The following is a 22,605-nucleotide window of genomic DNA, read 5'->3' as shown; positions in this document are numbered from 1 at the left end:
GGCTCACATTTGAGCCTTTTTCAAGGCATGTATATGTGTCGCTCCCATGTCAGCAGACGGGCTGCTCGGATCTGGGTGCTCGGTGGCTCGAGGATCTCCGGACCCGGGGGTCGTGCGGCCACTCAAATGAAGGGGGATATTTACAGGGGGTAGTTAAAGGGTTTGTGACGGCACCCGTGGTATGTGGTAATTCGGAGTACCACCGCTGCAGTTGGGAGTACCCGGGGGTGATGGAAGGGGGCAGCCAGGTGTTAGTACCCTCTACGGGTAGGGGGAATGCCCCAGGACTCGGTGATGGTGTTGGGGAGTGCCGTGGGGAGAAAAGGGGGTCACAGTCGTACTCAGTCCAAAAAGCTGACACCGACAACTGGATAAACCAAAGTTCTGGACACTGCTGCCACTGAGGGCAGCTAGTTTGGGTTCCGTCCCTGATGGTGCTGTCTGGTGTTCTGTGACCTTCCTCCTGGCACTTAGTTCTCTTCTCGGTTGGCCCCGGTAGCATAAAACTAGTCGGGTCCCGCTCCCCAGTATGGCTAACTGAGGGAGCTTGCTCTCAGGGTTCACGCTTGAGATTTTCTGGACCGTATTAATGGAAAGTCCTATCCCCCTCGTTGTGCTAGTACCCCAATTCTGGAGCAGGTGGAGAGCGGATCTTGAAGGCTTCGTTCTTGTCGGGGAAATTGTCAGGTTGCCTGAAGCTACTCCCTGACCTAGGGTCCACGTACCCAGTCGTTCCCTGAGCCCAGCCCGGTGATGGTACAAGGCCGCCAGCTGTCCTCCTCGACAGTTCCGTGCCCCTTGTCATGATCCCCTGCGACCAGGAGTCCAGCTCCTACTAGGCCCAGACCACCGTCTGTCACCTAGTTACTACCAAGGAGCCCAGCTCCTGACCTCCTCTCTCCTTCACCTCTAACGCAACACTGACCTACTCCTGACCTCCCCTTACCAACCCCCCAAGTGGGAGACCCTATTCCACTAAGGCCATCCACTGGTGTGTCTGGTGGGTGTGGTGCAGAGTGTACCTAGGACTTTAATTGACTGATGTTGGCAACACCATACAGTTGGGGACCCATAACCAAGGAGGAGATGGATATTGCACAGAAGGGCTGATTTCACAATACCCTGTGACGCCCTGATAATCCAGGGGTGTCACATATATCTAATAACCAAAGTAAATATAAAGACAATGTCAGTCAAAGGAAAAAAATGAAAAATAAATAAAAAGAAAACAAAAGTATGTACAGATATGTGCATGGGTTACATAGTGCACTTTAACCATAAACATATTGAATATAATAATTGACGATATGTCATACAGGAATCCATAAGGAAGAAGAATTAAATTATGACATAGAATATATTTTACATCATATGGATGACTAGCATACAGTCTTAATGGCAAATGGAAATTGAGGAACGAGATATATAAGCACGAAATAGTAATACCAAGAACATGGGTCATGTATCTCAATGAGGAAAAGGCTAGTTGCATAAAATTTGGTAATATATGAGTAACGCAGCATGAGGCACCCATACCATGAGGCAGGTAAGCGCAAGTATAGGTGCTCGGCAGAATAGGCTTAAGCGGGCTTTACACGCTACGATATCGTTAATGATTTATCGTCGGGGTCACGTTGTTTGTGACCCACATCCGGCGTTATTAACGATATCGCAGTGTGTGAAACGTACGAGCAACCTTTAACGATCGCAAAAGAGGGCAAAATCGTTTGCCGTGGAGAGGTCGTCCTGAAACAAAAAATCGTTATCTGCTTTTTAGCGATGTGGTTCGTCGCTTCTGCGGCATCACACATCGCTGTGTGTGACACCGCAGGAACGACAATCATCACCTTACCTCCATTCACCGGAAAAGGAGGAAGGAAGAAGGTGGGCGGCATGTTCCGGCCGCTCATCTCCTCCCCTCCTTTTCTATTGGGCGGCGGTTCAGTGACGCTGCTGTGACGCTGAATGAACCGCCCCCTTAGAAAGGAGGCGGGTCGCTGGCCAGAGCGACGTCGCTGACCAGGTATGTGCGTGTGACGCTGCCGTAGCGGTAATGTTCGCTATGGTAGCAATCACACAATATCGCATGTACGACGGGGGCGGGTGCTAACGCACTCGACATCGCTATCCGATGCTAGCGATGTCGCAGCGTGTAAAGTCCACTACTAGCAAATACCTAGGGAAGATAGAGATGACATGAGTATATAGCAGAGTATAAAATCAACAGTATGAAAGGGTAGAAACATACTAGAGGATGGGGGGAGGCAGAGGTGAGTCATAGGAGACCAGGGTAAGTAGGTGATAGTGCCTGAAAAAGTAATGGTATATTTGTAAAGCTTAATCGTACAGTCTACACAAGTGAAAGGGGGAGAGCGGTGAGATGGAAAGTTACCTGGAATGAAAGCATGCTGGGTGCAGAAGGAACTATGTCCGGTGAACTGGCTGTCTGGTGGCAAGGTGGTGAATGGATGGCACCAGAAACTTTTATAGAAGTCAGGAGGAGGTAGTGTTTCCCGGGTGACTGTGTGGATGTGCGCGAAAGTGCAGACAGGAGGAGATAGGGAAGGTAGAGAGTGTGCATGTGCGGAGATACGCCGGGACATACGCAAAAGGTGTAAGGACGGCGTAAATATGAGGAAATGGAGTAAAGAATGAAAGTAAGAGCCTGATAGGTACGCGCATGCGTGAATCAGCGTGAAACTGTGTGAATGGAGTGTAAGAGCAGCATGTGTGTAGGAGAAAGATGTGATTGGTTTAGGAAGGCAGTAGAGAGTGCTTGAGAGTATTAGAACGGTCCTGTGGTGGGTGGATGGAGATGCCCAGGTACAAAAGCATGGTAGTATAAATTGCATATAAATAGGAATAACACTATGGATGAATAGAATATCATCACGTGATCCATATACATATCAAGACAAGTTACACAAAAACTTCGTATTCCCTGTTTAGACAAAGTGGTTCCAGGGGCTGTAGTGTGTGAATTCAAAAGGATTCACGTAGTCGTAGTCTCTGGATCTTGTTACCACCTCTGCGAGGTACAGGGATATGTTCCAGAACCTGGAACTTAAGCTGTGAAATAGACTGACCTTTGGAAATGAAGTGTGCTGGAATGGGTAGTAATGTTTGCTTGCAATGGATTGTAGACTTGTGCTTGCTAATGCGATCTCAGATATGTTGGGATGTTTCACCCACATATCCGAGACCGCACGCGCATTTAATAAAGTAGATCACATAAGATGAGTCGCAGGTGAAGAAACCACGGATCAGGATTCCCTTATCAGTCCTAGGATGGAACACAAGATCTCCTTTCAATATGTTAGAGCATTGGACACAACCTAGACAGGGAAAAGTGCCATTGCGGCTTGTGGTGAGAGTAGTCTGCCGTAGAAAAAGTCTAGAGGGCCCAATATTAGCCCGAATAAGGATATCTTTGAGATTGCGGTCACGTTTATGACAAAATAATAGTTGTGTTTGAAATTCAGGAATGTGAGGGTAGGAATTGGTTAGGAGGGGCCAGTGGTCCAATATGGTGTTACGTATCAATGTTGAGAAGGGGTGAGACGTGTTCACAAAGGCCACCCTTTTTGTTTCCTTGTTTGTTCGAGTAGAGTGAGCTGTCGATGGTTTTGCAATATTGGGTGGGTAACCTCTTGCCAAAAAACGTTCGTTCATCTCTGTATGTGTGCTTTGTCGTGCATGATGTTCCGATACGATCCGCTCAACACGAACCTGTCGAGATTTAGGTAGAGATTTCTTTACAAGCATGGGATGGCTGCTTTTAAAGTGTAAGAGACTATTCTTGTCTGTGGATTTGGTGTAAAGGTCGGTGATAAGGTGATGAACCTCATCTATAATGACCATCGTATCCAGGAAATTAATACGTCTGGAATCATGATGTAAGGTAAATGTAATCCGTGCTGGGGTGTTTAGATGAGCAAAGAATTGTGTAAGGTCATCTAGGCAGCCATCCCAAATACAGAACATGTCATCAATGAAGCGCTTCCAGGTTTTGGCATGTGACATGAAGAGGGGGTAAGGATAGATGTATAGGTCTTCAAAATGGGCCATAAAGATATTTGCATAAGGTGGTGCAACGTTACTATCCATAGCGGTCCCTTTCTTCTGAAGGTAGAAGTCATCCTCAAATAAGAAGAAGTTTTTGGTTATTAACCTGCTCATCTTGCTCATCTAAACAACACCTATAATATTACTAATTCGTGCTTATATATCTCGTTCCTCAATTTCCATTTGCCATTAAGACTGTATGCTAGTCATCCATATGATGTAAAATATATTCTATGTCATAATTTAATTCTTCTTCCTTATGGATTCCTGTATGACATATCGTCAATTATTATATTCAATATGTTCATGGTTAAATTGCACTATGTAACCTGTGCACATATCTGTACATAATTTTGTTTTGTTTTTATATAATTTTATTTTTTCCTTTGACTGACATTGCCTTTATATTTATTTTTGTTATTAGATATACATGCCTTGAAAAAGGCTCAAATGTGAGCCGAAACGATGGCATTTTGGTTGACTCCTTATGCAGAATATGAAAATAAAATATTCTTAGAAACCATATTGACATCTTTTTCCTGTGCATGCCAGAAATATTAGTATTAATGGAGTGAGATTTCTGGCATATGGAACACCACAGCTCGTCATGAATTTAAGGAGTTGTGGTGTCACGCCCCCGTCCCACCCAAACCCTGCCAATATTAGAGTGAAAATGGCAAGAGCCCCCAAAATTTGGCACAATTATGAATTGATCCAAATTTTTGTGACTTTTCAAAGCTTTTGTGACATTTTTTTGGCATAAAAGCTTCGATAAATTGGGACCAGAATGTCTTAACAACTTCCACATATCCAGGACGCAGAATGCGATTCACTTCTCCCCTATCACGGCTGAGGATAGAAGCTATACTATCCGTATAGTACAATACAAAGGGAAGGCAAAAAGAATGCCCTATCACTAGGGAAAGAGGGAAGTGGTGACCCCTGACAATACAGCTCACCCTCACCAACCCTATATAGGTTCTGCACTTGTCGCCGAGCAGCAATACCTCACCCTAGGCAAACCCTGATCTGGGACTAAGTAAGAATGGCAGGTATGAGTTCTTAGTCAACACCACTAATGCTAAGGGAGACAAAAGGAAACAATACAGGGGAGACATAAATGCTACCACCTGAGCCCAGGTACATAGCAAAATTCAAACACTTATCTTAGGAGCAGCTACCACAAACGTCTCTGGAACAACAAGAGGAGACAACCGCTGCAAACAGCAGCCAAAATCAACTATAAACCTCACACAAGGCACCCCAGGGTGAGGTTTATAAAGGAAGTCAGAGGCTGGCAACTGAGAGGAAAAACTGACAGTTTTCCAGAGTCATAGAGTCCGCTGCTGCAAAAACAAAGAACTGTCAGTTAACAACACATTCTGCAAATCTCTGGGATTTTTCAAAACTTCTGCCACTGGATTGTCAGCCGGCCGTGACACCTCTGTGACATCCCCTCACTATTTTTGTGCTAAATGTCTACAGATCTGCCTCAACCCCAGAGGTTCTGAGGCAAAATCATCACATCTAAACAATAGAGAAAGACAGGCAAGAATAATATATTGTATATTGTACAAGCATTTATTAACAAAACAAGTTTTGAAATGCAATTATATACAGTGTGATATACTTAAGAGTTCCTATCTCCAATCTGGGGCTGCACTTTTTAGTAAATAAAGCAGTGGGCAACCTGAGATTACTGAATTATCTAAATATAATCCAGTATCAAAACATTTCACAAATGTTCCTAAATGCTCTTGAAATACCCAACTTACTAGCAAAGTGGAGCTCGAATTTCCATTTTGTGGGATCTTAGTGTGCAGCGTGGGATCCCACAAATCTCTGCAGCTGCTCTAAGCACAAGTAATTGCTCTCTCAACTAATCCAGCGTTGTCACATACTGTTTAAAGGGGTGGTTCACCCATTTATTTTTTTTGTTCTACTTACCTTTCTAGGAGTTTTCTCCATTGTCTTCTGTTTCCAGTTCTGGCACTGAGCGGCGCTATCCTGCACGCTCAGTGCCTGTCACATGACCCCCTGGAGCTGTGGCCTCCAGCATCCTCTGACGTCCCGGCATTTCCGGGCTCTCAAACAAGACGGGTACGTCAGAGGAGGCTGGCACCACTCAGATTGAGTGACAGGGCTGTGGGCGGTAACTACCGCACATCACAGCCCAGTATCGAGGGGAGGAGCCGGAGGACTTCACTGTGGAGCCGGCAAAGCGTCCTGCAGATGGTGAGGCACGGGGCGCCAGTGTGCAGTACAGGAGGGGGTGTCTTCAGCTGAATCCCCCCCTGCACGTAAGTATGTGATCACACTCTCCACCCGACCACTCTGCTGCGATGTCAGGAGAGCGGCCGGTGTCGGGCAGTGTGATCATCTGCTCCTCCCAGCAGCAAAACACTGACAGGCATGTCACCGCTGTGCTCTGCCATCTGTCCTGCTGCATGGGACCAACTGTCTGCACTCTGTCACCTGCACCACAAGTCACAGAGTGGAGACAGTTGGTGACAGAGCACCTCTGCCCCCCCCCCGTTCTTTCACCACTCTCTTCTCTCCCCCCACTCTTCTCCCCCTCCCCTCTCTTCTCTGCCCCCTCTTATCCCTCTCTCCTCTCTTTTCCCTCGCTCTCTTCCCCCCCTCGCTCTCTTTTCCTCCCCACCGTGCTCTCTTTTCCTCCCCACCGTGCTCTCTTTTCCTCCCCCCCCCGCACTCTTTCCTTCCCCCCTCACTATCTTTTCCTCCCCCACTCGCTCTCTTTTCCTCCCCCCGCGCTCTCTTTTCCTCCCCCCCTCGCTCTCTTTTCCTCCCCCCGCGCTCTCTTTTCCTCCCCCCCGCGCTCTCTTTTCCTCCCCCTCGCTCTCTTTTCCTCCCCCCTCGCTCTCTTTTCCTCCCCCCTCGCTCTCTTTTCCTCCCCCCCCCGCGCTCTCTTTTCCTCCCCCCCCGCGCTCTCTTTTCCTCCCCCCCGCGCTCTCTTTTCCTCCCCCCGCGTGCTCTCTTTTCCTCCCCCCGCGTGCTCTCTTTTCCTCCCTCCCCTCGCTCTCTTTTCCTCCCCCTCGCTCTCTTTTCCTCCCTCCCTCGCTCTCTTTTCCTCCCTCCCTCGCTCTCTTTTCCTCCCCCCCCTCGCTCTCTCTCTCTTTTCCCTCGCTCTCTCCTGGCATGGTCAGTACAGAAATCTCTCCATCGTGGAGGGGTGAGAGGGAGTAATAAACATGGAGTCCCTACTGTGTCTGTGTATTTATTTCGAATAAAGTATTTTTCTCTATGTGGTCTTTTTTTTTTTTTTTTTTTAAACCCTTTATTGGAGATTCTTAATGGCCAGGTCAAACTTGGCCTGACATTAAGAATCTCGGGCTTTATACCAGCTGGTAAAACATAGCTGGTATTAACCCCTTATTACCCAGCGTGCCACCTGCCACCAGGGCCACTGGAAGAGTTGGATACAGCGCCAGAAGATGGCGCTTCTATAAAAGCGCCATTTTCTGGGGCGGCTGTGGACTGCAATTCGCAGCGGGGGGCCCAGAAAGTTTGGGTACCCTTCACTGCGGATTCCAATCCCCAGCTGCCTAGTTGTACCTGGCTGGACTCAAAAATTCGGCGAAGCCCATGTCATTTTTTTTTTTTAATTATTTCATGAAATAAAAAAAAAAAAAAAAAGGGCTTCTCTATATTTTTGGTTTCCAGCCGGGTACAAATAGGCAGCTGGGGGTTGGGGGCAGCCCGTAGCTGCCTGCTGTACCTGACTAGCATACAAAAATATGGCGAAGCCCACGTCATTTTTTTAAAAATGTTTTCAGGCAAAAACCTTTATAAAAAAAAAAATGCTTCCCTGGATTTCTATTGCCAGTGAAAGTAACACCAAGCAGCGGTGGTTAGCAGCCAGTAGCTGCTTGGGTTACCCTTAACAATAGAAAATGCAGCGGGAGCCCACAAACAATGTGATTTTTTTTTTTATTTTTAATGAATTTTTTAAAAAAAAAAAAAATCGACATGGGCTTCGCCCATCGAGCACCAGAGCATTTTACTGCTCAATTCATCCCAAGTAATCAGATGACTCCAGTGTCGGCCGATTACTTGTTCTGTGTCCCCCTGCATCCATTGCAGCGTGTACGGGCTGTGAGGTCAACGGAGTTCACTCCAGCACTGGAGTCAGCTGATCTGAACTCAGCTGAACTCCAGCCTGCACACGCTGCGATGGATGCAGGGGGACATAGAACAAGTAAGGTCTAAGCCACATGGCGAGAAAAACAGTGCGAGTGGAGTGCGATAAAACATCGCATTCCACTTGGACCAATATTAGCCTGTGTGTCAGCACACATGAGCGATTATTTTCTCCGCCCTAATTGGACCGAGAAAACAATTGCAGCATGCTACAACTGTAATGCAAGACTCTCTCTTTTACCCATTCAAGTGTATGTGGTGAGAGAAAAAAAATCGCACTGCACTTGCGGTACATCGGTGGATTACGGAGGAGAGAGTGAGAGAAATCCCTCCCACCCCTCCTCAGTGCTGGCCCACCCCTCGAGTGCTGGACCGCCCCCCCCGCAGCTGAGGTCTGCTCGCACAGTCGGACCTCAGTCACAGGGACACACGCATGACACTCAGCTCTGCTGTACTGAGCGTGAGCCGAGTGTAATGCGAGGGGATCGCAGTAATCCCCGTGTGGCCCCAGCCTGATCGGCCGACACTTGAGTCAGCTGATCTGAACTCAGCTGAACTCCTGTAAACACAGCCCGCACACACAGCCCGCACACGGTCACATGTGACCGGCAGCAGGCAGCGACTGCTGTTAAGGCTACATTCACATGCCTGTTCCGTTTTTGCGGGCCACAAAAAAACGGTCCTTTTTTTCACGGATGCATCCTAGTGGCATCCGTGTGACATCTGCGTGCCTTCAGTTTTTTTTGCGGACCGCAAAAAACGGAAGCAGCAAGAAAGATAAATAGATGAGTAGATATAGAGATGAATAGATAAATATAGAGACAGAGGGATAGAGGGATGAATGAATGAATGGATAGATAGATAGATAAGAAATACATATATAATGTCTTACCCCCTGCATATTCTAAGCTGGCACCCTTTTGTGACTTTCATGTGGCACTAAGGGGTGCTTAGCCTTGTATTTAGCCAAAAAATAAATAAATAATAAAAAAAAAAATGACATGCGGTCCCCCTATCTTTTGTAGCCAGCTAGGGTAAAGCAAACGGCTGCAGCCTGCAAACCACAGCTGGCAGCTTCACCTTGGCTGTTAATCCAGAACAGAGGGCACCCCACGCTGTTATTTTAAATTAAATAAATAATTTAAAACAAAAAACACGGGGTCCCCCAAAATTGGATCATCAGCCAAGGTAAAGCGGACACATACACACACACTGTATATACGCGCACACACACTTTCTTCCCCTGGCTGTGCAGAGCTGCTGCTGTCTCTGTGATTTCTCTCAGTGCACATCCACTGGGAAGAGGCAGGGAGGAGGGTTTGGGTGGAGAGCAGAGTGGGTGTATTAGACACAATGGGTGTGTTAGATAAGCTAGACACCGTTCTAGAGCCACAAAGAATTCTAGGACTTGTAGGAACTGAACACAGGAAGTCAGAGGAGAGATTACCCCATCAGAGCTGGAGCCAGCAATGACCGTGTGCTGCTAGTGCACAATAAAAGGTAATTTTGCTGAAAAAACATAATAGATGTGTTGAGGGGCACATATTAGCAAGATTTATCAGAAAAAAAAAAAAATCAATTTTGGTAACTGGACAACTTCTTTAAGGTTTTACTGAACTGCTTAAGAAGGATGCTGCAGAGCTGGGGTCGTAGAGTTCACTCTTCCACTGTGATTGATCACTGATGGTTGTGGGATCTAACAACCTGGAAGTTCCTTTTGGAGACATTAGGGACAGTTCCAAAAGTTTTAGTACTGGATTATATTAAAAAAAAAAAACACTAATCTGCGGCTCTTCACTGTTTTAGGAAATAATAAAGGCAGCCACAGATTTGTTATAAGCACTATTTAAAGGGAAAGTCATCAAACACATAGAAACTGGGGGATATTACCCTCATAAAGTGTCAGCAGCAAATCCCCCCATAACAGTGCGTCATGACCACATTCTTATGGTCTGAAAAATACGATAAGTTTAAAAAGAGAGAAAATGGTTCTTTCCCTCACCAATTCTTACTTGAGCAATTGTAGCTGATTTTTAAATAAAACCAGTTGAATTCTAGTACATCATGATGGCTTCTCCCATGCGACTCATCTGACAACAAGACCTGATTAATGATAAAAAAACATTTCGCAAATTCTCCAAGCAAGAATGGCTGCTCTGATCTGTTGGTTTTCTGATGTCGGCAAGACTTGATTTGCCAGTTGAACAATTCAATTATTCACAACATGAAAAAGGTTCCTTCCCTGTGCGGCTTCTTCACATGTTTAACAAGATCTGATTTCCTAGTAAAACATTTACCACATTCTGGGCATGAAAACGGCTTCTCCCCTGTGTGATTTGTCTGATGTCTAACAAGGTGTGATTTCTGAAAAAAACATTTCCCACATTCGGAACATGAAAACGGCTTCTCCCCGTTGTGATTTATCTGATGTCTAACAAGGTGTGATTTGTGAATAAAACATTTCCCACACTCTGAACATGAAAATGGCTTCTCCCCTGTGTGACTTTTCTGATGTCTAACAAGGTGTGATTTCCGAATAAAACATTCCCCACACTCTGAACATGAAAATGGCTTCTCCCCTGTGTGAATTTTCTGATGTGTAACAAGGTCTGCTTTCCGAATAAAACATTTCCCACACTCTGAACATGAAAATGGCTTCTCCCCTGTGTGAGTTCTTTGATGCCAAACAAGATCAGATTTCCAAATAAAACCTTTCCCACACTCTGAACATGAAAATGGCTTCTCCCCTGTGTGAATTTTCTGATGTGTAACAAGGTTTATTTTCTGAATAAAACCTTTCCCACATTCTGAACATGAAAATGGCTTCTCCCCTGTGTGAATTTTCTGATGTCTAACAAAGTCTGCTTTCCGAATAAAACATTTCCCACACTCTGAACATGAAAATGGTTTCTCCCTTGTAGGAGCCGTTTCATGTTCCACATCCCTTCTGTAACTTTTATTTTGCTTACAATTCTGTGATAAATGGGAATTTTGGACTTGTTTGAAAAGATCTGATGATAGAGTTTTCCATGAAAGGACTGAAGGTATATCTGGGACAACAGCATGCTCCTCATATGTATAATGTGTAATACTTTCATCATCTGTTTTAAATTCTGAAGATATTAGAGGTCCATCTGAACTCCTGATACAGTCATCGGCTACAAATAAAAACACAATATTATTATTTTTTAATTATATAATTTTGAAAGTAGATTTATATTTTAAACCATAACATCAGAAATTAAATTAGGAAACAAATTATTCTGAATCTGTTTTCCAATTTCGAGATCTAAGAGTTACATCTTCGTTAATTCTGATCTCCCATTCCTAGCACCAGTTCTCTGGAATGTGCTACAGTAAATAATCTGATTGATTGTCGCAATGTGACTGTAGGATAATGAGTAATGAGGGACAGGGGGCTACTATACTTTCCGTCATGCTAGGAGACTTTAGGCTATCCCTAACCTCTGGATTACCCTGAACGTGGAAGAAAGGGGCAGGAGTATGGTGGAAATACAGATTAAGACAGATGGGAAAACCAAAATTCAGACACACTGCAAACTCCCAGAAATAAACAGTGAGATACTAAGGAGAAAAGCAAGAGAAGGAAGGCAGAAACAAAAAGACAACAATGGTTAACACCACAACTGCTCACAGCAATAATGCACAACAACCACTAGTTTGTATCACAACACCTCACCAGACCTGTATAGGTAAACTATAGCTGGCATTAATGGAATTATCCAGCCAGCATATACAGAAGGGAAGCGAATGATACTGGCTCCCCTACAGCATGTGATCAAAGACACTAACAAGGAGCCCAGCAGAGAATAACTCTTGCTAGTCTTACTAAGTATGTGGTTCGATGCCTGCGTCTCCCTGCGCTGATCACAGATAACAGAGAAGTTAGCAAGCAAGAGTGCCAGAATGTGTAATTTCCACAGATCCTGATGCTGCCATGACAGTTGGCATGCCCTGCAAGCATCTCGTTGTGACATTGATCCACAACATAGACAATTTCAAAAAGGTTTTTTTTCGAAGATGAAAATATAATAGAGACAGAAGCCAAATATTTAATGGGCTTGTTCGGGACTGTAAGATTGATGGCCAATCCTTAGGCTTTGGAACCAAGCAGGTAGCATGGTCTTGCTATCTGTGCAGGTATACATTAGGGCTCCAATTCATCAAGACCGGCGATGTACAATGAAAATTGATGTCAGGGACTGGCGTGAGATTTCTGGCATAGGGAACGCCACAGTTTGTTATGAATTAGAGAAGCGGTGACATCACACCCGTCTTCTGGCCAAGCACTGTCCATTTTTGCGTAGCTGGTTAAAATTGGCGTGAAACCTCCAAAAGTCACACAATTTATTTTTATTTACATTTATTTTTTATTGACTGTAGAATGGCTATGATGTATCAATGTTTGGAATCAGCGGTACAAAAGGATGTTGATGAAATAGAGAATCATGACTGTAAGGCACTCGGTGTTAATAAGTGCTGAGGAAACCATGCAATGTAAAAACAACAACGGTCATTGTAATCAAAACAAACAAGAGACTATAAAAATATAGCTCTGCAGAGCAGCCAGGCAACCATCTGTCTTTATAAAATCCTTCTCCAGTCTTCTTTCGAAGCTTATTGAGTAATTCACGGGGGGCAAAAAATGGGTTTTCAGGTTCCATCTGGTACCAACCATCAATGGTGTATTTACTAGTGTCAAGACCAACATAATACAAAAGCTCAAAAGGACCCATTTGGTAACGGACTTCCAATTTCATTGCAACATCCATGTCTTCCTTAGATGCATGACCTCGTTCATGAAGATGCACAAATTCCATTAGGTATGGTACCACAAGACGGCTAGCAATGAATCCTGGGGTGTCTTTACATGACACAGGCATCTTTCCCAGTGCTTTACTGAAGTCCATGAGAGAGTCAGAAGTCGTTTGGCTAGTCATTGGTGTCTTAATGACCTCCACCAGCTTCATCATTGGTACTGTATTAAAGAAATACAGCCCTACAAACTGATCCTGCCTAGTTGTAGAGTTGGCTATGTCAATAAGAATGTGTTGCTGGCAAATATGGTGTGTTCTGGTGCAAATTTGTCCAGTGTCTTGATTAGTGCATTTTTCCACTTCCAAGTTTTCTATTATGGCTTCCACCACCAGATCATTGCTGTGCACTACGGCCGCTGGGTCTGTGCTTGTGCTGAAGTTTGAGAGGGTTTTGCTGATGAACTGTGCAGCAGCCTCAGACTTGTCCGCAAACATCTTCTTAGTGACCCTTTTCAAGCTGTCTTCAATACTTTTTGCAGACTTTTTCAAGATGTCATCAGTCTGGTCCACTAAAACAACAGTGTGTCTGGTTGCTGCAGTTACCTGCGCTATCCCAGCACCTATCAGACCTCCTCCGATCACAGTCACGTGCTTGATAGTCAGATTATTCGCAGTGGCGAAGGCCATGGCGAGGCCATGTCTGCTTGTACTTCTGGGAGCTGAAGGACATGCGAGTGATGTCAGCACAGCGCGCCATGATGATTTAGTCGCACAATCTTTTTTCACAACTCTGTGTTGCACAAAAAATTGATTGATAAGTGATCTCTGTCAGAATTCTGGCATTATTGCTTTGAAGAATCAGGGTCTAGGTGTCAAATCTCCTTCTGTAGGGGTCTCCATTCCTCCCAGGGTAGTTTGCCAGTAGTTCACATTCTCTAAAGCAATAATTTTATTAGCTATTTTTAGGTAGTTTAAAAATGTGGTATTTCAGTGTGCGGCTGTAGTCTTTTTTTCTATTATCTAGCTATACACACACACACACACACACACACACACACACGCCAGCCTGTCTCCTCTTCAGCTTTAGACTCCTGCAATTAAGAGACCTTTGGTCACATGACGTGATGTCAAAAAGGTTCTTAAGCAGTCCTAATCGGCATATAAACACTGGGGCCGCTGGGAAAATGGGGGCCCTGTGAAATTGCCCAGTTTTCTCTCCCTTTTCCCTAATGTCAGTCCTGTATGCCAGCCTGTCCTCTGTTCAATTATTTTAGACTCCTGCAATTAAGAGACCTTTGGTTACATCATGTCACATGACTTCATCAGAGGTCCTTAAACAATCAACTTCTGAATACAACTGATGGTGACCGTAAACGCCACTTTACACACACAGATAAATCTGCGGCAGATCTGTGGTTGCAGTGAAATTGTGGACAATCAGTGCCAGATTTGTGGCTGTGTACAAATGGAACAATATGTCCATGATTTCACTGCAACCACAGATCTGCCAAAGATTTATCTGTATGTGTAAAGTGGCCTTAAGAGACTGGGGTTCCTAAGAAATTGCACAGTTTGACTCCTCCCAATGCTGGCCCTGACTGTAACGAGGGCATATTTTTAGGGAAACAGGGTATTCATGAACCCTCTGCAGGTCTCTCAGTTGCCTTCACAACAACATAGAGAAGGGACTAGAAACAAACAGCAGAAGAAGCAGAAGCAAAGAAAATACAGCTGAAAAAGAACAGAGCAGAAAGTCTAAAAATGTAACACGCAAATTAGTGCAGAAAGTACATGATATCTCTTACTGGATAGAGCTGGAGGAATCACATCCTGAGGAACATCGGGGTCTTCTTCTTTACAGTCCTGTGGGGGAAGAGGACGGGGACATCTCTCTGGTGTTGTCCTCTTACTGGATAGAACTGGAGGAGACACATACAGGGACTGAATTCATTCCTTACATACAGATAATTATAGGCCGTGTGTATTTAGTCCTGTCTATTACCTGGTGATGTGAGGGGCTGGGGAACCTCCATCATGACGTCCTTGTACAGATCTTTGTGTCCTTCTAAATACTCCCACTCCTCCATGGAGAAATAGACGGTGACGTCCTGACACCTTATAGGAACCTGACACATACAATGATACCGTCACCCCCGATCCCTCCATAGCGTTACTGTATAATGTCCCAGCATTCCCAGCAGTGTCACCTCTCCAGTCAGCAGCTCAATCATCTTGTAGGTGAGTTCTAGGATCTTCTGGTCATTGATGTTCTCATGTATCGGGGAGTGAGGTGGAGGCCCCGTGATTGGGCTCAGGGGTCTTCCCCATCCCTCAGACACAGGGGCCTGACAGCGCTCACTAGAGGTCTTCTTCACTACTGTGTAATCCTGGTTATGGAGAGACACAGTAATAAATCTCACTCCAGACATTTCCAGAGTCCTCACCTCTCCAGTTCTGTCCATCTGTTATTCCCATAGATAAGAATGATGTAATGTGACGTCATCAGAATCTCTCACCTCTCCAGTAAGCCGGAAGAGGATCTCTAGGGTGAGGTGGAATATCCTCTCCGCCATCTTGTCCCTGTCCATATCCATCCTTGATGGGGCAATCAGGAGAATTCTCTTCTATAGAAGATCTCCACTGAGAAGATCTGACATTGTAGGGACCTGAATGGGGAGAAAAAAGGGGCTGGGGACCGAGGGTAGAAAGGGGCCGAAGACTGAGGGGAGAAAGGGGCCGAGGACTGAGGGGAGAAATGGGCCGAGGACTGAGGGCAGACGGGTTTCCTCACTTCCGGCCTCTCATAGTTGGGGCGCTTGTATCTATCAGAGGAAAAAGAACAAAAACCTCATTATTCATAGAAATCAGCGAGAGAAAAACATCAATAAAGCCTCAGAGCTGAAGGGGTTAATGCCGCCTGCCCCAGTAATGGGGAATCTCCACACACCTCCACCTGCAGAGCCGCACACTAGATATATAATACCCTGCACCTACCTCCACCTGCAGAGCCGCACACTAGATATATAATACCCTGCACCTACCTCCACCTGCAGAGCCGCACACTAGATATATAATACCCTGCACCTACCTCCACCTGCAGAGCCGCACACTAGATATATAATACCCTGCACCTACCTCCACCTGCAGAGCCGCACACTAGATATATAATAACCTGCACCTACCTCCACCTGCAGAGCCGCACACTAGATATATAATACCCTGCACCTACCTCCACCTGCAGAGCCGCACACTAGATATATAATACCCTGCACCTACCTCCACCTGCAGAGCCGCACACTAGATATATAATACCCTGCACCTACCTCCACCTGCAGAGCCGCACACTAGATATATAATACCCTGCACCTACCTCCACCTGCAGAGCCGCACACTAGATATATAATACCCTGCACCTACCTCCACCTGCAGAGCCGCACACTAGATATATAATACCCTGCACCTACCTCCTCCTGCAGAGCCGCACACTAGATATATAATACCCTGCACCTACCTCCACCTGCAGAGCCGCACACTAGATATATAATACCCTGCACCTACCTCCACCTGCAGAGCCGCACACTAGATATATAATACCCTGCACCTACCTCCACCTGCAGAGCCGCACACTATATATATAATAACCTGCACCTACCTCCACCTGCAGAGCCGCACACTAGATATATAATAACCTGCACCTACAGAGCCGCACACTAGATATATAATACCCTGCACCTACCTCCACCTGCAGAGCCGCACACTAGATATATAATACCCTGCACCTACCTCCTCCTGCAGAGCCGCACACTAGATATATAATACCCTGCACCTACCTCCACCTGCAGAGCCGCACACTAGATATATAATACCCTGCCCCTATCTCCACCTGCAGAGCCGCACACTAGATATATAATACCCTGCACCTACCTCCACCTGCAGAGCCGCACACTAGATATATAATACCCTGCACCTACCTCCACCTGCAGAGCCGCACACTAGATATATAATACCCTGCACCTACCTCCACCTGCAGAGCCGCACACTAGATATATAATACCCTGCACCTACCTCCACCTGCAGAGCCGCACACTAGATATATAATACCCTGCACCTACCTCCACCTGCAGAGCCGCACACTAGATATATAATACCCTGCACCTACCTCCACCTGCAGAGCCGCACACTAGATATATAATACCCTGCACCTACCTCCACCTGCAGAGCCGCACACTAGATATATAATACCCTGCACCTACCTCCACCTGCAGAGCCGCACACTAGATATATAATACCCTGCACCTACCTCCACCTGCAGAGCCGCACACTAGATATATAATACCCTGCACCTACCTCCACCTGCAGAGCCGCACACTAGATATATAATACCCTGCACCTACCGCCACCTGCAGAGCCGCACACTAGATATATAATACCCTGCACCTACCTCCACCTGCAGAGCCGCACACTAGATATATAATACCCTGCACCTACCTCCACCTGCAGAGCCGCACACTAGATATATAATACCCTGCACCTGCCTCCACCTGCAGAGCCGCACACTAGATATATAATAACCTGCACCTGCCTCCACCTGCAGAGCCGCACACTAGATATATAATAACCTGCACCTGCCTCCACCTGCAGAGCCGCACACTAGATATATAATAACCTGCACCTGCCTCCACCTGCAGAGCCGCACACTAGATATATAATACCCTGCACCTGCCTCCACCTGCAGAGCCGCACACTAGATATATAATAACCTGCACCTACCTCCACCTGCAGAGCCGCACACTAGATATATAATACCCTGCACCTGCCTCCACCTGCAGAGCCGCACACTAGATATATAATAACCTGCACCTGCCTCCACCTGCAGAGCCGCACACTAGATATATAATACCCTGCACCTGCCTCCACCTGCAGAGCCGCACACTAGATATATAATACCCTGCACCTGCCTCCACCTGCAGAGCCGCACACTAGATATATAATACCCTGCACCTACCTCCACCTGCAGAGCCGCACACTAGATATATAATACCCTGCACCTACCTCCACCTGCAGAGCCGCACACTAGATATATAATACCCTGCACCTACCTCCACCTGCAGAGCCGCACACTAGATATATAATACCCTGCACCTACCTCCACCTGCAGAGCCGCACACTAGATATATAATACCCTGCACCTACCTCCACCTGCAGAGCCGCACACTAGATATATAATACCCTGCACCTACCTCCACCTGCAGAGCCGCACACTAGATATATAATAACCTGCACCTACCTCCGCCTGCAGAGCCGCACACTAGATATATAATACCCTGCACCTACCTCCGCCTGCAGAGCCGCACACTAGATATATAATACCCTGCACCTACCTCCGCCTGCAGAGCCGCACACTAGATATATAATACCCTGCACCTACGTCCTCCTGCAGAGCCGCACACTAGATATATAATACCCTGCACCTACCTCCACCTGCAGAGCCGCACACTAGATATATAATACCCTGCACCTACCTCCACCTGCAGAGCCGCACACTAGATATATAATACCCTGCACCTACCTCCACCTGCAGAGCCGCACACTAGATATATAATACCCTGCACCTACCTCCACCTGCAGAGCCGCACACTAGATATATAATACCCTGCACCTACCTCCACCTGCAGAGCCGCACACTAGATATATAATACCCTGCACCTACCTCCACCTGCAGAGCCGCACACTAGATATATAATACCCTGCCCCTACCTCCACCTGCAGAGCCGCACACTAGATATATAATACCCTGCACCTACCTCCACCTGCAGAGCCGCACACTAGATATATAATACCCTGCACCTACCTCCACCTGCAGAGCCGCACACTAGATATATAATACCCTGCACCTACCTCCTCCTGCAGAGCCGCACACTAGATATATAATACCCTGCACCTACCTCCACCTGCAGAGCCGCACACTAGATATATAATACCCTGCACCTACCTCCTCCTGCAGAGCCGCACACTAGATATATAATACCCTGCACCTACCTCCTCCTGCAGAGCCGCACACTAGATATATAATACCCTGCCCCTACCTCCACCTGCAGAGCCGCACACTAGATATATAATACCCTGCACCTACCTCCACCTGCAGAGCCGCACACTAGATATATAATACCCTGCACCTACCTCCACCTGCAGAGCCGCACACTAGATATATAATACCCTGCACCTACCTCCACCTGCAGAGCCGCACACTAGATATATAATACCCTGCACCTACCTCCACCTGCAGAGCCGCACACTAGATATATAATACCCTGCACCTACCTCCACCTGCAGAGCCGCGCACTAGATATATAATACCCTGCACCTACCTCCACCTGCAGAGCCGCGCACTAGATATATAATACCCTGCACCTACCTCCTCCTGCAGAGCCGCACACTAGATATATAATACCCTGCACCTACCTCCACCTGCAGAGCCGCACACTAGATATATAATACCCTGCACCTACCTCCACCTGCAGAGCCGCACACTAGATATATAATACCCTGCACCTACCTCCACCTGCAGAGCCGCACACTAGATATATAATACCCTGCACCTACCTCCACCTGCAGAGCCGCACACTAGATATATAATACCCTGCACCTACCTCCTCCTGCAGAGCCGCACACTAGATATATAATACCCTGCACCTACCTCCTCCTGCAGAGCCGCACACTAGATATATAATACCCTGCACCTACCTCCTCCTGCAGAGCCGCACACTAGATATATAATACCCTGCCCCTACCTCCACCTGCAGAGCCGCACACTAGATATATAATACCCTGCACCTACCTCCACCTGCAGAGCCGCACACTAGATATATGGCTGCTCTGTGCTTACAGGACCTGTGATGATGTCACATGGAGGGGAGGAGTCAGGGTCACATGGTCAGCTCCTCAGTGTATGCAGGGCTCTGCTGTGCTGGGTGTCATGGTGCTGGGTGAGGGGAGGTTATGTCAGGGGGTCACAGTGAGGTAATGGAGGCTGTATGTAGACAGGACACATCCTGGAAGCCGTGGACGGACATGGAGCAGATATCCTGGAAATCCAGGGATGAGCAGTGAAGTCTGAGGGGGCAGTGGCCACAGCTGTTTCTAGATTGTTCCAGAACTATTTACCCCGGCCACAGTAAGGCTGCTTTCACACATCCATTTTTCGCCGTGCGGCACAATCCAGCACTTTGCGGGGAAAAACGCATCTGGGGTTTTTTTTCCCGCCAGATGTGCTTTTTCCTCATTGACTTTTATTAGCGCCCGATTGTGCCGCATGTATTCGCGTTTGATCTGGTTTTTGCCGGATGCAGCAAAAATCGTCACTCCGGCGGCCGTACAGGACGCAAAGAGGAACTTTTTTTGCCAGCGGCAAAAAACTGCATAGTGCTGGATGCGGCGCTGTGCGGCATGGTACATAATGAAAGTCTATGGGCGCCGGATCCGGAGGCATGCGTCAAACGCCGCAAGCATGTACCGGTTTTTACTTCTGAGCATGCCCAGAAGTGATATAAATTCATTGCTGGTCAGAAAATCACTCACTCACTCACTGACTGCTCTGGCAGCTTCTACTGATTTGAAAATGCCGGCCGCTCATTATTCCATCTTGTATTCACTGCTTCCCCCGCCCACCAGCGCCTATGATTGGTTGCAGGCAGACACGCCCCCACGCGGAGTGCCAGCTGTCTCACTGCAACCAATCACAGCTGCCGGTGGGCAGGTCTATATCTTGCAGTAAAATAAATAAATAAATAATAAACAAAAAACAGCGTGTGGTCCCCCCAATTTTGATACCAGCCAAGGTAAAGCCACACGGCTGAAGGCTGGTATTCTCAGGACTGAGGAGCCTCACGTTATGGGGAGCCCACCAGCTTAAAAATATCAGCCAACAGCCGCCCGAAAATGCCGCATCCATCAGATGCGACAGTCTCGGGGCTCTACCCGGCTCTTCCTGAATTGCCCTGGTGCGGTGGTATTCGGGGTAATAAGGAGTTAATGGCAGCCCATAGCTGCCATTAAGTCCTAAGTTAATCATGGTAGGTGTCTATGAGACACCCCCAATGATTAACCTGTAAGTGAAAGTAAATAAAACACATACACCCGAAAAAATACTTTATGTGAAATAAAAGACAAAAAAAACCCTCTTTCACCACTTTATTAAAATCTCAAAATACCCCTCTAGGTCTGGCGTAATCCACAGAGGTCCCACAATGCTTTCAGCTCTGTTACATGAAGCTGACAGGAGCGGCCACAGACCATGACCACTCTCTGTCAGCTCCACGCAGCAACTGAAGTGAATCGCTCTGTGAGCGGGATTGTCACTGAAGAAGTGCCAGTGTATGTGCAGTGATGATGGGGGCGGTAGTGCCGTAGTGTGTGCGGTGATGATGGGGGAGGTAGTGCCGGTGTATGTGCGGTGATGATGGGTGCGGTAGTGCCGGAGTGTGTGCGGTGATGATGGGGCGGTAGTGCCGGTGTATGTGTGGTGATGATGGGTGCTGAAGTGCCGGAGTGTGTGCGGTGATGATGGGGGCGGTAGTGCTGGTGTGTGCGGTGATGATGGGGGCGATAGTGCTGGTGTGTGCAGTGATGATGAGGGCGGTAGTGCCGGTGTGTGCAGTGATGATGGGGGCGGTAGTGCCGGTGTGTGCGGTGATGATGGAGTCTCTCTCTCTCTCCTCATTTGGCATTGAAAATAAAAACAAATAAAAAAAAATCCGTTTTTCTACCGGATCCGTCACATCAGTTTTTACACAATATAAGGCTGCTTTCACATATCAGTTTTTTGCAATCAGGCACAATTCGGCGCTTTGCAGAAAAAACTCATCCGGTTTTTTTGCCGCCGGATGCGTTTTTTCATCATTGGATTGTGCCGTATGGCTTTGCGTTGCATCCGTTTTTTGCCAGATGCGGCATGTTTAGCTGCTGCGGCGGCCGGATGGAAAGTTGCTTGCAGCGTTCTTTGTCTGCGGTGAAAAAACGCATCGCACCGGATCCGGCGCCATACAGCATGATTTATAATGGAAGCCTAAGGACGCCGGATCCGGCCCAATGCAGAAAAAAATGGATACGGTCGCCGGATGGTTTTTTTTTTTAACTGAGCATGCCTATTGTCCCTGACTACTTCTTGCCAACACGGCAAGACTTTCTGCCACAGAGAGCCCACTGCAGAGAGTCAGCCCGCACGCCGCAGAGAGCCAGCTCGCCCGCTGGAGAGAACCAGGCCGCCCGCCAGAGAGAACCAGCTCGCCCGCCCGCCTGAGAGAAACAGCCTGCCCGCCGCAGAGTTCCAGGCTGCCCGCCGCAGAGTTCCAGGCTGCCCGCCCGCCCGCCACCGAGAGCCAGGCCGCACAGACCGCCTACCAATGCCAGGCCACCAACTGCCAGGCAACCAACTGACAGGCCAGCCACCAACTGAGTGGCCAGCCACCAACTGCCAAGCCAGCCACCAACTGAGTGCCAGCCACCAACTGCCGGGCCAACCACCAACTGCCGGGCCAGCCACCAACTGAGTGCCAGCCGCCGCAGAGAGCCAGCCAGCCAGCATGTCTTCTTCTGGGAACCC

The 22,605-nt window shown here is 47.2% G+C and overlaps 1 protein-coding gene across 1 annotated transcript in view; it reads right to left on the bottom strand.

Moving 5' to 3' along the window:
* Positions 1–8,623: 8,623 nt before the first annotated feature.
* Positions 8,624–22,605, bottom strand: part of LOC142275767 (oocyte zinc finger protein XlCOF7.1-like) — a 143,827-nt gene continuing 129,845 nt past the window's right edge. Inside the window, exons 5-6 of the mRNA XM_075332589.1 lie at positions 14,810–14,923; positions 8,624–11,384 (exon numbers count right to left, since the gene is read on the bottom strand). Of these exons, the coding sequence (XP_075188704.1) occupies positions 10,444–11,384; positions 14,810–14,923 (1,055 nt within the window). The 3' untranslated portion in view covers positions 8,624–10,443. The remainder of the gene's footprint in view (positions 11,385–14,809; positions 14,924–22,605) is intronic.

The sequence above is a fragment of the Anomaloglossus baeobatrachus genome, unplaced genomic scaffold (genome assembly GCF_048569485.1).
Source record: "Anomaloglossus baeobatrachus isolate aAnoBae1 unplaced genomic scaffold, aAnoBae1.hap1 Scaffold_386, whole genome shotgun sequence".
Classification (NCBI taxonomy): domain Eukaryota; kingdom Metazoa; phylum Chordata; class Amphibia; order Anura; family Aromobatidae; genus Anomaloglossus; species Anomaloglossus baeobatrachus.
This window is presented reverse-complemented; position numbering and strand designations above follow the sequence as displayed.